The following is a 15,717-nucleotide window of genomic DNA, read 5'->3' on the forward strand; positions in this document are numbered from 1 at the left end:
TTCTTCTTCTATTTCGTTTTTAGAATGATGACGTCATTCCATAGGGTTGACGTGAGGTTTAGAAATAACAGAGGCTCCTGCACACAGCGCAGGTGCTCTGGCAGCGGTAGGTGAGCTTCTCCTCCCTGTCAGGAGAAGTGGGTTCCTGCCACTCCTGGCTATTCTTACTCAACGCCTCTGAGTGCTCGTTCTCTTCTTTGTAAAATGGGAGCACAGTTGGGTTTTGGGAAGGTGTCCCTGGAATCCTATGTGTCAAACAACCTGTCACAGACACTGGCCATTAATCAACGTTTGTTCTCCGTTCGCGGTCCCCCCAGCCTGGTGACAGCTTCCCCTTTAGGATGCCCTGGGTCTCTCTTCTTCCCACCGCCCCAGCGCCAGCGTCCAGCCCCGATCGGGGGTTCGGGATCCCAGTCATACCTCCCAGTGGAAAGAGGGCAGCTGCTCGGCTCCCGGGTGGGGTGTGGAGGGGCTGGGGGGTGGGGGTCTTGGAACAAAAACTACAGTTCCCAGACCTCGTTGCGCTGCCACCCGGCGGGGAGCGGAGGATGGCAGGCCCCTTCTAGGAGGCGGAGCCTGGGAGGGAGGCGGAGTTAGGAGGGTTGGAGAGTTAAGCCAAGCCAATGAAACCGCTGGCTAATAAGTGGGCTTGGCTTGCCATATAACAGTGTCAGGAGGAGGAGAGCGAAGCTATTGAGCCAGCGAGGAGTGAAGCTGAGTCTGCCTCATACACTCCTAGAGGACCGCCTCCAGAATAGAGTTCTTTTCGCCCCTTCCTCCTTCTCCCAGCTCCTCTCCCGGCCTTTCTACCCGCCCAATACAATGCATACTCGAGTGGCAGCCCCAGGGAACTGAAGCAAACCCAAGAGAGAGGACTGGAGCCGAGACACTTCTGGTGGGGAAGCTCGGATGCCTGGCTTTCTTTGAGGTCATCTTTGGAACAAGGGTGGCTTTGGGGTGGAGGGTCGTGCTGCAGGGAACCCAGCCAGGCCCCAAGATGGACACTTCTGGGCACTTCCATGACTCGGGGGTGGGGGACCTGGATGAAGACCCCAAGTGTCCCTGTCCATCCTCTGGGGATGAGCAACAGCAGCAACAGCAACCGCCACCACCGCCAGCGCCACCAGCAGTCCCCCAACAGCCTTCAGGACCCTTGCTGCAGCCTCAGCCTCCGCAGATTCAGCAGCAGCCGCAGCCGCAGCAGCAACAGCAGCAGCAGCAGCAGCAGCAGCAGCAGCAGGCTCCACTGCATCCCCTGCCTCAGCTTGCCCAACTCCAGAGCCAGCTTGTCCATCCCGGTCTGTTGCACTCCTCTCCCACGGCTTTCAGGGCTCCCACTTCGGCCAACTCCACCGCCATCCTCCACCCTTCCTCCAGGCAAGGCAGCCAGCTAAATCTCAATGACCACTTGCTTGGCCACTCTCCAAGTTCCACAGCCACAAGTGGGCCCGGTGGAGGCAGCCGGCACCGGCAGGCCAGCCCCCTGGTGCACCGGCGGGACAGCAATCCCTTCACGGAGATAGCTATGAGCTCCTGTAAATACAGCGGTGGGGTCATGAAGCCCCTCAGCCGCCTCAGCGCCTCTCGGAGGAACCTCATTGAGGCCGAGCCTGAGGGCCAACCCCTCCAGCTCTTCAGTCCCAGCAACCCCCCAGAGATTGTCATCTCCTCCAGGGAGGATAACCATGCCCACCAGACTCTGCTCCATCACCCCAACGCTACCCACAACCACCAGCATGCCGGCACCACAGCCGGCAGCACCACCTTCCCCAAAGCCAACAAGCGGAAAAACCAAAACATTGGCTATAAGCTGGGACACAGGAGGGCCCTGTTTGAAAAGAGAAAGCGACTGAGTGACTATGCTCTGATTTTTGGGATGTTTGGAATTGTTGTTATGGTGATAGAGACCGAACTGTCTTGGGGTTTGTACTCAAAGGTAGGGGCTGTGGTTTCTCTTTATACCTTCAACAAAAGGAGTATGTAGGAGAGAGAGAGAGAGAGAGAGAGAGAGAGAGAGAGAGAGAGAGAGAGAGAGAGAGAGGCTTCCTTTGCTTAGTTACATGAACACCCTAACTTCTGTGGTTTTCCTCCTTGGTCCTGTGAGAATCCCTTCTTTGCTTCCCTTTGTGGGGACATCCCCATGCACTGTGTTTGATTTGCAGACTCTGTGTTAGGGAGCATTAAAGAATCCCTTCTGAGAAATCGCTTTTTTTCCCTCCAGGCTCACTCGTACTAAAGCATAACCCAGCAGCTTAACGCACCAATTAATTACACTCTGCCTTGATGTGTTTGCCAGTTCCTGGTACTTCCCTCCATTCCTCTCCTGCCTGCTCCACTCCATTTTCCCCAGGATAAAAAAGAAATAAATGTCTGGCTGGGGGTAGGGATCCTGTAACATTCCCCAAGCCCCCCCCCCCTTCCCAAGTTTCTATATCCCTTCTGGTCCCAGGGAGACTCCAGGGTAAAATAGAGATGTAGCTGAGTCTCTCCCAAGGGCACCGGGTTAAAAATATAGGTGGAGGAAATCAGCAGTCCCTTCCCTCAGGAAAGAGGACTCAGAATAAACCTGCCGCTGCCTTGTAAACATGCCCTGATAAAAATGGCTACAGGTGTTACCCAGGCAGAGCAGATGGGCACCGCCTTGGCATCACAGGGAGAGTGCCTCTCCTTGGGATGGGATGATAGGGCTTCCCCAGAGGGCCACGGGAGCCGGCGACCCGGCTCAGCCCTGTTTCTTCCCTCCCACCCTAACTCCTTCTCCTTGGGATAAATAAAGATGAGTGTACGTGAGAGTGCACACTGGATGGAGAATGGCAGGCACTGTGTGTGTGTGTGTGTGTGTGTGTGTGTGTGTCCATTGCCCTAGCCTTTCAGTCGGAGGAGAAGGTTTCCTTCCCAGAGGGGAAGGAGGTTCAGGAAGGTGGTTTTTGTCAATGCTGTACTTGGCAGGAAGCTGCTGGTTGGAAAGCTTGGAGGTGCGGGGAATTGTTGGACAAGTGGTTTCCCCACACTGTACCTTCGGCCCCAGTTTGTTGTTGTTGTTGGTGGTGGTGTGTGTGTGTGTGTGTGTGTGTGTGTGTGTGTGTGTGTATGTGTCTCTCTCTGTGTACTTGTGTGAGCGCCTGCTTGTTGTGTGGATGCCTGTATTTATTTGTCATTTTGGACGAGGGCTGGCTGGGCTGGCTGGTGGGTAGCTAGGAGGGCTCAGCTGTTGGAGATTTCAAACAGAGCCCGGTTTCAGCAGGGCACAGCTGCTGGAGACTGTCACATTCCTCGCTGAGATCTAGTCACAAAAACCTGGGAGTCGCTGATCAGATTTCCCCCATTCCCAGAGTCTCGCTTGAAACTAGGATGGACAGTGCTCCTTGTCAGCCAACCGGCATGGACAGAGTCCTCCAGGGACCTGCTGCTTTGCAGGGACTGCCCGAGCCAGAGCACTTGGAAGCTGCCTTAGTCTAAATAGCTCATGGATGAACAGACCTCTCCGTGAGCAGAGAGTGGGGTTTCCCCTGGAAGCCCAGCTCACTTAGTCATTCCCTGTAATGAGAGCCTGGGAGGCTGTAGTCCCCCTGCTCCCTGCCTTCTTAGAACGGCCTCTCTTGCTGCGTGCTCTGCCTGGGAGATGGGCTGGCAACCACCCCCTGGGAATCAGGAGCCCTTGCTGGGGGAAACCCATGGAAGCCCATATCCCGGGGGTGTGGGGTGGCACCAACACGTTCTCGTTAGTGTTCCCCATGGTGGCTCTTAACGAAAAGGCTTTGCTAGGAGTCTGTGGCTGTGTCCAACTCCGCGTATGGGATCCATGGTCGTTGGTCTGAATGTGTTGGGAGGGTGGCCCCCAGGCAGGGGTGAGCTAGCTTCTCTGATGGAGTACTCATGGGAAGAGGCTTTCCCAGGAAGGGAGGCTGTAAGTGGCGGCAGGGTGAGATGGCCGGAGGTGCGTGCCCCCTCCGCTTCAAAGACAGGATTCTCTGGTGCTGATGGCACCAAGGGACAGTGGCTAAGAAGCTCCTGCTTACCTCAGCTGGTGAGGTGGCCACTTCCTGTGGACTCTGGGGATGGGACTGGAACAACAGAATGTTTAACGAGGCAAATGTCCCTATCTGCTGTGGAGGCAACCGGGATCATATCAAAGAATGGGGCCAAAGCTGGCGTTCCAGCTCTGCCGCTGTTAGCTGTGCGATTTTGGATAGGTCACGGGACTCTGCCAATCTCTTTCCGGCTTCCAGGTGGGGATATTGAGTCTGACGAGCTCAAGGCCCTCCAAAGCTCCTGTTCATTAAGAGGGGTCTGCTGTGGCTGTTCGTGATGACTGCCGACAGAGATGCCCTCTTCCTCTGTAATCTAGCTCTGGCTCTGGAGTTAGGTGGAAAGTAAGCATGCAGGAGAAAAGTTCTGCAAAGAATCTGGGTCTGGTTGGAGACCATCTTTAAACATGAGGCAGCTGTTGGGGAGAGGTGTCAGCCTTGGGGTGGGGTGGGGTGGGGGATGGGCTCTGTGACAGAAGAGCTCAGAGAGCCTCAGGACAGATGAGTGACTCTCCTTGGCTGGAGGTCTTGTGTGCTCGCCTGGCTTTGATGATGACTCTGGAAGCCAGAGGCTAGACTAGGTGCCCAGTCATTTCAGGTTCTGCACCTACAATGGCAGTTTCTAGTTAGGTGACTGATGGTCTGCAGCCCTGTGTCTTAGCTAGCTCCTAGGCTCTCCGCTTTATCTCACAAGGCTACACTCTTTCTGTCCACCTGTCCATGGCTGGTATGGGCTGCGGGGAGAGTAATTCACCATGCGGGCCCAGGTGTCTGGGAGAAGAGGCGTGCGGCAGGTGCCCTGAGCATGCTCAAAGTTGCTGCAGAAAGGAGCCAGTGTGAGGAGGTTGAGAAATGGGGACAAAGTGCCTCCCAGCTCCCACCCTCACAGGCTGTAGGCGATGACATGAAGGAAGGAAGTTCTACTGAGAAGGGGAGGTGGAAGCCTGAGCAGGGAGGGGCTGCCTCATAGGCCCTCAGAGGTACTAGGCTGGTTCTGAACTGAATGGGGACTCTAGTTGTTCCTGCCTGCTTGCCTTCTTCCCTCCCTCCCTTCCTTCCTCCCTCCCTCCCTTCTCTGTTCCTCCTGTTCCTCTTCCCTCTGCTCCTCATCCTCCTCTACCTTCATCTTTAGTAGATGAGTTTCCTATCTGGAGACTGAGACAACAGAGCATAGTCTAGAGATCCTGTTTGGAAGTCTTGGTGATCCCGTCTCTACGTCTCAGACTCCCTCTAACTGTTAGAGTCTAACAAGATTAGGGCGATGAGGATTTAGGTTTTTGGGTTTTTTTTTCTTACTGTATTCTCTACTTTCTTCTGGAGCTGGTTTGGCCCACATAGCCCTGTTGCCTTAAGCTGTCAGTAATTCTCTCTCTGCTAGGTCCAGAGAGAGCTAAGGATAGCCTGGCTCTCCCCTCCACCCTGATGGAACATCGGGCCTTAGCCTTGTGGCTGCTTCCTCAGGAAGCCTGGCTGTGCTGGGCAGCAGGGCAGCTGACTGTTTCCATGGATTTTGCACAGTTTCCAGCAGCTTCCCCATCCCCAGCCTAGAGATCCACCTGAGCTTCGCCTCGGCCCCTTGTCCCTCCTGTCCGTTCAACCAGACTTCTTGTCTTTCTGTTCCCTTCTGATATCCCTGCCTGTCCTGTTGCTACGACGACACAGCCCAGACACAGGAGCTCCCGTCTGCTCCCTCGGTGGCTTCTTCTCACTTCGAAGAGGTCTCTAATGAATACTCTTCAGGGAATGGTGGCTTCTAGGCCAGGGCCACTTTGTTGCCGATCTCTTTGCTGGCCTCACAGATAGTAGAGAAGTCCTCCAGCCTTTAGCTGGAATGACTGATAGTATTCTAGGTTTTATTTTGGGGCCTTGTAGGGTGAGTGTGGGGAGGTGGTAGCCAGAGTTTCACACTGTAGGTAAGCGCTCTATTGCGCACATCCCCAACACCACAAGTATCCCACTTCTGACCCTCTGCCTTCCTGGGAAGGGAGGTCCTCGCTGCAGAAGGGCAGAGAGGTAGCTGGGCTTGACCTGATGAACAGCCCTGCCTGCTCCTTTGGGGCCCAAGTGCTGCTTGAGGTTAGACAACCAGCTGCTGGACCGTGGATTTCTAGATTGGGGGGTACCAGTAATGTGATTTCAGGCATGCTGGGGTGGTAGAACTAGGGTCGACCCTTGGGTAGGCCTCCTGCAGGATGCCCTCCCAGGGTGTGCAAGCAGGAGACTTGATTTTCAAAAAGCCATTTGGCTGCAGGCAGGACCCTGAGAGCCAGCAACCAAGGGCCTCGGGTCCACATTTTATTGTCCCAGGGCATATTGACTGTGCCAGCCCAGGGAAGGACAAGCGGATCTGATAGTGTGAAACAGCCGTAACCCTTCCCCCATGGTGACCATTTATTTATATTCTCTGTGGACAGGGAGCAAATAAGTCAAACCTTTGTAACCTATACGGTTCCTGCTAACTTGTCATATACTTTCCTATGCATGTCACCCCACTATTTATAACCATCCTGGGCACAGGCTCTGACGATTCCAGACTTCCCTTCCCCACAGGCGGTATTCATGGGTGCTGGGCACTGGGACAATGGCTGGGCATTGTCTCCTGAGTAAGCTAATTAGAAAGCTACTCCATGGCCTTTTATTCCCTTATTTAGCTTCCAGGAAGGAGGATGTATGAGCCCATCCTCAAAAGATCCTCTTTAAAGAAAAATTAGGTAGAGAAAAACAGAACAAAATTTGAGTAACCTGTATTGTGACTCTGAGACTCCAATGGAAATGTAAAATCAGAACAGAGAGCTTTGGTTTCGTGCCAGTTATTTATGGGCGGTGGGTGGGTGGGGTTGGGGTTGGGGGGTGAGTGTGTGCATGTGCGTGTGTGTGTGTGTGTGTGTGTGTGTGTGTGTGTGTGTGTGGTTGTGAGGGGCGTGTGTGTGTGTGTGTGTGTGTGTGTGTGTGTGTGTATATATATATATATATATATATATATATATATATATTGATACAATATCCCTTTTCTTTGCTCAGTGACAGGACACCGGAGTATTCGTTGGTAGTTGTTTTTCTTTCAAAATCCCAAAGGGAGAGAGAGAAAAAGAAGAAAGCCATCAATTCCTCTTTAAATCATGAGGGTGGGTAATTCTAAGACTGCACTGTTCTCAGGAGCTGTGGGGAGGAAAATTCTAGTGCCTTCTCTTGTGAGGAAAGTCCGGAGGAGGCTAATGGGTTCTCAAGGCCCCCTCCCCCTGTCACTCCGCCCCCAGGTGCTCTGAAGTCATGGGAGAGGCTGGGGGCAGGGACCACACTGCTTCACCTGCCCCACACTGCTCTGAGTGACAGGTGAGGGAAGGCGGGGACCTTTTCTTAAGTACTGGATGACTTTACACCCAAGAGTCCCAGAAGTAGGCGGTGCTGGAGGCACCTAGGCCGATGAAATCACTCACTAAGCTAACACTGCGGTGGGCGTGGTACTGAGACAAGAGCCCTGCCCTTTTGACTCTGGAGTTGAAGCTCTTCTGTGCCTGCGGTGGGATATGTTGCTTATATTTCTTGTGTGTGTTTCCATTGTGGCGTTTCAGTGCAGAACCTTGTACATATTAATATCAGGCAAGCGCTCCACTACTGAGCAGTCTCCCCAGCCCAGATTACTTATATTCTGTTTTGGTTTGTCTTTTTAGATTCCTTATATTCTCTCTGCATGTTGCATCATGTGTACATGTGGAAGTCAGAGGTCAGTGTCGGATGTCTTTTATTTTGTGACAGGATCTCTCACTGAACCTGGAGCTCACTGATTCAGCTAGTGTGGCTGGCCTGTGAGCTCAGAGGCTCCTGTGTCTGCTCTCCCCTGTATCCCATCTACCCCTGCACCCTGGTTAATGTGGTTACTAGGGATTGAACTCAGATCCTTGTGCTTGCATGGAAGAGGTTTTACTGACTGACTCCCACCCACCCCCAAGCCCCCGGTATAGTCTTAGAAGATACAGCTCAAGGCCTACGAACCAGAGACCAGAGATACAAAATGTTGTGGCAGGAGAAGCTTGGCCCAGAGACAGGCAGGAGAACTTGATTGGAATTCGAGCTGCTGGTGCAGGAACCTAGGAAAAAGATTCTTCAGGGCAACTAGGACCCCAGGGCAGCCTGGGTTCAGGATGAGGTTGTAGGTAGGCCTATGGTGGGCCTTTGAGATGTTTCCTCTATGGGGGGTGTGTGTCGTACACTGCCAGGGTGACCCTGGATAAGTTGTGAGGGTGTTATTGTGGGGATTACAGGGAAAAATGAGAACTTGCCTTGTAGAGGCTTGTAGTAGGCGTCTACCATGGCTACTCAGCACCCCTGAGAGCCAGTGGGGCCCCCAAACTATCTGTCTTACCCTGTTCTCTCCTGCCTGGATCTTCTCTTAGGCATCTCCTTCCTTTTCCAGTGCTGGCTGCCGAGGTGGTAATGGGGAGTGGGGACTCAGCATCGGCTGTCTAGCAGGCACAGTCCATCTGCTGCCCCGCACGGTCCCCACAGCGGCTCAGAATCATTACGACCAATTGTATTTTCCAACTGGGGAAACTGAGCCACTAGACCCCCTTCTTAGAGGGGTCTAGAATGAAGCTCAGGGCAACAGTACACTGCTCACTCTCTCTCTCACCACCACCACCCCCAATCCAGAAAATCTCGGAGGGTTTCTCCATTGTTTATTCTGGAATTTTCTTCTTTCTTGAGTCCACATTCCCTCCTCCCCGTCTGCACCATGGTTTACTGCTGTCAGCACAGACAGTGCTGGAGAGGGTCTGCCTCTGCCTTTAAGGGGCCCCCAGGAGGTGCTGGGACTCGGTGCTTCTTGCTTGCTTTGTGATGGTCCTTAATTCGCTCAGACTTAAGAGTTACACTCCCTTTCTGTTACCAGGTTGTGTTCCCCCCAAGGACTGGCTGAGCCATTGTCCTCAAAGCCACCTTCTCCAGGGGTACCCCGTGGGCAGTCAGACAGACGACAACATTGATCTGGGTTGGACGGTTTATGGCACTGGTGCTTGGGAACACTATGAGGGACAGAGTAACTTGGGCTGGAGGTGCCGGGGGTCCCCTGGAGAAGGTGGGGTAGTCATTGAAAATCAGAGCCATAAGGGAAAGAGGGACCCATGTTTGAGTGTGAGAACTGCAGGACCAGGAGATGGAGTGTGTAGGAGACGGAACTGCCTATGCAGGGCATCTTGAAGATGCCCCAAGGATGTGCGTACAAAGGCGGATGGGAGGACAGAGAAGATTGTGCAAGTTGTTGGGGGCTGTGCCGCATCCTGGGAAGTTCTGAGCAGGGATCAAAACACTCCTGCCGGGGTGTGGGCACAATGAGGGACTGACAGCGGATTGTCGTGAGCCCTGAAGATCCGATGCTCCTTTCCCCCCTCAAGTATGTCTTACCCGTCATGGTCTCGTATGGTAGTTCAGGGATTAGTTGGAATCTAAGTTCATATCTTAACTCTGTGGCCTACCAGTGGAGGAGAGTTTGCTGAACCCTGAGCCTGTTTCTTCAGATGGTAAGAGGGAGTCCCAAACATTCTCTATATCATAGCACTCAACATCTCTCCCTGCAGTATAACACCAGCATCCTTCCCTATACCACAGTATACAGCATCCCTCTGTGAAACATAGCGCCCAGCACTCAAGGTTTCTGTCTGTATTGGAGTGCCTAGCATAGTGCCCAGTACCCTTATCCTGTAGTATAGTACCTAGCACAGAGCTGCACATGCATTTTGAACCTCAGCAGCTGCCCCTTGGAGGACCAAGCCTGGAGGGACACAAGTACACATGTCACCTGTGCATGCTTCCCAGATGGCTGTGGAGAAGATGGGATTCTGCTTAGGAGAAAGATCTCTGGAAGAGTTGAGCACATGGGGACCTTGTCCTCATTCTCAAATGAATGGCTAAGACACCAGTATTACTGCTGGATGGGTCTCAGTGTGTAAGTGAGAGGGAGGGGCCATTCTTGGGAAGGTGGGACTGTCATGGCTGCCTGGCCTGGCCTTCTGGAGTCTCCTTACCACGAGTCTCTATGCTCAGGGTTGACAGTCTGTGGCCTGGGCATAGCTAATTGGGTGTGGACATTCAAATTGGACAGGTGGAGAGAGCACAAAAATAGACCCATGGGGCCAGGCCAGAGGCTGAGAGGAAGGTCAGGGGACACATGATGATCAGGGAGAAAGAGACCGAGAGAGTAGGGCTCTAGAGAAGGAACCAGCCAGGAGGCTGTCCTGGGACAGATCCAGGCAGCTGAAGAGAGCTGCATCTTGCCCAATGTGCCATCAAGAGAACACAGTTTCCCTTCAAGACCGGAGATAGGGGTACTTTGCAGAACGTAAAGGGCTCTTTTACCCAGCTTGGAACACTAAGGCCATGCTCTCAGCCAGGCACCAGGGGGCACCAACAGTAGTTGGGTAGAGAAGGATATGTCAGACAACCTGGGCTTGTGGGTGAGGAAGCCATTCTTCCCACCCCAAGGCTTGGGTCACAAGATACTGGAGTTGTCTTCTGAACAGAGCCTTGGTGATACCAAACGAATAACATGCAAATGATGTGTGAAATAATATGCAAATTGGTATCTGTTATTGTGGAGTCAGCTTGTTGGGCATTTTTCATCAAGGATCAGAATGTCACTCAGTGTCAAGTAAGCATGAACATTGGCTTAGATGAACCTTGTTGCAAGGGCTGCATGAACTGCTGTCTGTACCTTGGAGCTGCAGGTTTGCGTCTCCCAGCTAGCATGTTCAAGGCCAGTAGTTTGGTGTTTAGCTTGGAGAAGGTCAAACAATGAGCACCTTGCCCAGGGTCTCCCAACAAGCCGGGAGGAGGCAGCAAGATCAGCTGATCTCCAGAGCCCCTTAACTGTGGGTGGGCTTGGAACTGGAGATGGTCATGGAGAGTCAGAAAGATCCAGCTGCCTTGGGTCCTAACTATGGCCTACTCTTGTTTTTTTGTTTTTTGTTTTTTGTTTTTTGTTTTTTTGAGACAGGATTTCTCCGTGTAGTTTTGGTGCCTGTCCTGGATCTCACTCTGTAGACCAGGCTGGCCTTGAACTCACAAAGATCTGCCTGGCTCTGCCTCCTGAGTGCTGGGATTAAAGGCATGCGCCACCACCCACTCTTACTGCTGAATTCCCCTAGGGACCATAAGTCAAACTCTCTGAGCCTCAGTTTCCCCATTTGTAAACGGGAATACCGACATTCTCTAGCTCAGTGAAAGTCACATTTGAGAACAGTTGAGTAAGCGGCCTGCAGTGGCTGGCACCTCTCCCAGGCTGGTGATCCCTCCTCACACCTCTGCCTGAGCTACCACCCTGCCCACATTCCCGTGAGGTTCTACCAGCAGGGATCTTTGCTGGGCCTTCTCCCCTTTGGTTTCTGATTTTAACAAGTTGGAGCTTAGGCGTTTTTTTCTCTTCTGCCTTCCATCAGGTGAGATGTTAACTTTCCACACAGCTCCTACACATGCCGACATCTGGAGCTGCCGGAGAAGGCTGCTGCTCCTTCTCATGCTGAGAGCAAGAGAGCACTGCTGTGGTTCAGGCCACTGCTGTTTGCAGGGCTCAGAGCCGAAGGCCGTGGGGAAGGGGACCCTTAGAAGCCTTCTATGGGAGATAGCTGGGACATTTCTACCTTGGGTAGCATCATGCATGCCTGGAGTGGCCAAGCTCCACCCACCTGGGTGAGCATGCTCCTGCACAGGCCCCACATTGGTGAGGGAAACAGTGCAGGGACTGTCTTTCAGGACTCCAAGGCCCAGAGAGGTTCTGTGTGTTCCCCAAGAGCACTCAGGGGAGGGGCAGCAGGAATCCAGGGTTTCTGGTTTCTGCCATTTCCCTTTTTAACTCCTTCTCCAAGCATCCTGGATTCCAGGAGTGGAAAGGATCCGTGCCCCTGAGGACTAGAGTCAGCTCCAGGGGCTTCTCCTCATCCCAGCAAGCATGCTGGTTTCTGCCATCTCTTCCTAAAAGTGCTTAAGATTTCCCTGCAGACTGGGAACAGGGCCAAAGGCTGAGCTCGGTGGCTTTGCACAGTGGGAGGTGGGACTCTAATTCTTCTGCTGAGGGTGAGGCTGGGGGACTAAAAGTGGGTCAGGCTGGGGTCTGCGGTTTACCTAACGTACTCAAGGTACTGGGTTCCATCCTCATGCCCAGGATGGCAAGGAGAAAGCAAGTGAGTGAGTGAGTGAGTGAGCGAGCAAGCTGGACAGGCACGGCCCCTAAGGGGCTCTTATTCTTGGCAGTGGTGACCTTCGCCTTTGATATCTCTCCTGAAAGCCCATGGCCTTGTGATGTTAGGAGCTCCTTCATTGGTCCATGGTTCTCGCTCCTCCTTGGTTCGTGCAGGGATCCCGAGATCCCTCAAGAGTGAAATGGATGTGATCCGGGAGCCAGTCCTAGATGTAAGCTGAGTCTGGAGGGTTTCCTCACAGGCAGGTAGCATCACAGAGAAGGCTCTGTCCCCGCAGCATGGGAGGATATGCCACGGTCTTAAAATGGAGGCTTCCTTTCTCTTCCACGGAAACAACAGCAGAGCCAGTGGCCGGCTCAGAGGATAAGGGCACTTTCTGCCGAGTCTGATTATCTAAGTTCAATCCCCAGGACCCACATGGTGGAAGGAGAGAACTAGGTTCTGTAAGCTGTCCTCTGACCTCCACAAACACTCCTCTAAATAAGTAAATAAGTGTGATAGAAAAATCTAAGTGGGCCTACTTCTAAGTGTCTACTTTGGTGGTGAAAAAGGGGACTGAAAGGGGAGAAGATGATGAGTATTTTACTCTGTGCCTTCATATGCCTCATTAATGCCTCACAACAACATACGAGGTGGACATCGTTAGCCCCGTTTTAGAGATGCCAGTCTGGAGCCTCAGAAGGGATATGCGTCTTGCCCGGGATGTTACAGGTAGAGCTTCAGAGCTGGGACTTGAGCACAGGGCAGAGTGGCTGAAGCCCCCTTGTACAGCAGGCAGGCTGCGGCCGGTTGGCTCTTGGGTGTTCTCCTTCGAGCCAAAAACCCGTTCGGTCTTTCAGAGCCCCAGCCTTGCTGCCTGTCCGCTTGTTTCACAGCTCATTGGGCCGCTCACCTGGCCTTGTGTCCCTGGGGTGTGTGGAGGGGTGGGCAGAGCACTGTCAGTTTAGTGGAGGTTTGTGGGAGCCCCAGGAGCCAGCAGCAAGGAGGGCTGGGCTTGCACACCCCTTGAGTTCCTGCCTGGCTCTGTGGCTCTGTGGGTCTTTGTCTCTAGATTTGCAAGTGAGGGCAACGGTGTTTCCTCCCAGGGAGGATGTGTGTTGTGATGGAGACAAGACGCCGTGAGGGCTTTGTGAGTGCCGAATATTACACTGATAATGTTCTCACTGAATCAACTCTCAGTGCTGGCTTCATCCCTGAGACTGAGGACTAGAATGAGTCCCACTCCCTGCCTCCTCCGGGCAGAGTCATCTGGGCCCTATGTGCCTACCCTTGTACTGGTTTCGTGCACTCTCTGGGTCTTAGCTCCATTCTGTCACTTGCTGGCTTTAGGAAGTTGCTCCAATGTGTTGATTGACAATGTCCTTGGTGGCTAATGGTAACCGGGCTGCACAGGCTTCTGTGGCAAATGTCAGGCTGCTGTTAGTAAGCTTGTGACATGGCTTTTGGCCTACACTGAGCCCTTGGTAAGGGTCAGGTGCAACCGTGGGTGGCTGGTTAGAACCTCTCTGGCTAGGCATGGGCAAGCTTGGCGTCTGGCCATTTATTTTGCCATCTGGAGAATGAAGCAGAGAGCTGGAGGAGAGTCTCTCTGGCCATCTTGGGCTGGTTGTGGTGGCCAGGTGGAACTGGGCAGTGAGCAGAAGGAAATGGTGGTGCTCTGGGGGCAGGGGACTGCCTGTCAGGGTTTGCGATGTCTGCCAGAGGGGTGGGCTGGAGGGTTATCTCCATGTCCCACACGTGAAAACCCGTGAAGGCAACACAGCTAAGTGGATTTCCTCACTATCAGGAGACAGCTGAGAGACAGGCGCTTTGGCCAGGCGCCCCGCCCCCTGCTGCCTCCTCCCTGCAGGCCAGCCCTTGGCACGAGGCCTGTTTGTCTCCTGAACCCTCTGAGCAGCAGGGATTTAATTACTATAATGTAAGGAGCTGTGGCTTGAGGCCTTCTGGCAGAGGGGAAGCAGATTTGTCTTCTCCCTGGGAGAGTAAAAACTGATGGAAGGGAAAGAAATGACCCTTTCCTGGGGCTCCAAGGCTGCTGGGTCGCTGGGGAGCTTTGCTGGGCACAAGGAAATAGGAGTAGGCAGGAAGAGGTATGGTGTTCAACCTCAGGGCCTTTGGTGCTCAATTTTGCCTTCTGTGAATGATTCAGCTAAGTTGCCTCTGTTTTCCCCAGCAATCTTTGCTACAGACAGCTGTTAAGTACCTACTATGTGCTACGTATAGGCCTTGAGAAACTTCCTGTCCAGGCAGAAACACAGGTACCACTCTACAGATGGCGTCCAGCCAATTATTCTAGGCACAACACAGTGGGAAAAACCACAGTAGACGAAAGTCTTGCCCTTGGGGGACTCACGCTTCCATAGCTGAACCCAACAGGTTCATATTTGATGTTTGAAGTGCTATAAAGGGAAATAAAGCTGGGATAGGAGGGCACAGGGTTCCAAGGGAAGCCCAGAGTGCTTAGATAAGTGCGCAGAGGAGGCCTTGCTGAGAAGGTGACATTTGGTGAAGATCTGAGTGAGATTGGTGAGCAAGCCAGGCATCCTTGGGGGGTGGGGGTGAGAGACTAGCAACATGAAGGCCTGGGTCAGGTTTATGGCAGTCATGGTCTGGATAGCCCTTGTCCAATAAACAGAGAGCATGAACTATCTCGGTCCTTTTTTGCTTCCCAGTAGCCATATATTTTAAAAAGTAGGACATATGAAATTTATGTTAATATTTTCATTTCATGTGATGAAGCAAGATATTATAATTTCACTGTGTAAGTGATGTAAAAATTTTCAATGAGATGTTTTACACTCTGTCTCCCGTACTATGTCTGCTGTATATCTGACAGCCCATCTCAGCCAGACACTAAAGCTTCACGGGAAACACTTAACCTGTTTTAGAGTCCATAAAACTTATAGTTAAATAAACACGCACGTTGGTGCAAGCATACTTTAGCGTTTTCTAATAAATTAATAGTGAATCAGTTTTAAAATTATAGTTCTTTATTTTGGTTCTAGGGTTGAACCCCGGGCTTCACCTGTGCCGGGCACATGCCGTCCTACTGAGCTATACTCCCCCAAACCCTGGCACATCAGTTTCCAGGTGAATAATTGACAATAAAATGCACATATAAATCCCTTGTACTAGCCATGTCAGTGGGGCTTGGTAGAACTTGTGACATTCAACAGACACTCCCCCAGAGTGAGGAGTCAGCCCCTCAGGTCTGCCTGACTGAGCAATGGGGAGCGTGGGTGATGGGAAGGGGTCGAGACTAGCAAGGAGGCAGGACTTGGAGCATGCTGTGAAGAATTTGCCCTTTACCCTGGTGAGATAGCATCAGGTGAGGGCTCCGAGCGGAGAGCGACAAGTTGGCTTTGGCTTTGGAGTTAGGCCCAGACAGGAAAGCCCTGTAAGAGGTGTGGGGACTTCGGGTGAGGCTGGTGGGGATCTAGACATGGAGGCAGCAGTGGGATGAGGACAGTGGCTGGTCCTTACAGGGTCTGGAAGGGTAG

General features: G+C 52.7%; 1 protein-coding gene across 1 annotated transcript in view; it reads left to right on the top strand.

Annotated features, from left to right (window-relative positions):
- The first annotated feature begins 688 nt into the window (after nt 1-688).
- Nucleotides 689-15,717, top strand: part of Kcnn3 (potassium calcium-activated channel subfamily N member 3) — a 144,786-nt gene continuing 129,757 nt past the window's right edge. The window contains exon 1 of the mRNA XM_059265688.1: nt 689-1,936. Coding sequence (XP_059121671.1) covers nt 998-1,936 — 939 coding nt within the window. The 5' untranslated portion in view covers nt 689-997. The remainder of the gene's footprint in view (nt 1,937-15,717) is intronic.

This window comes from Peromyscus eremicus, chromosome 6, assembly GCF_949786415.1.
Source record: "Peromyscus eremicus chromosome 6, PerEre_H2_v1, whole genome shotgun sequence".
NCBI lineage: Eukaryota > Metazoa > Chordata > Mammalia > Rodentia > Cricetidae > Peromyscus > Peromyscus eremicus.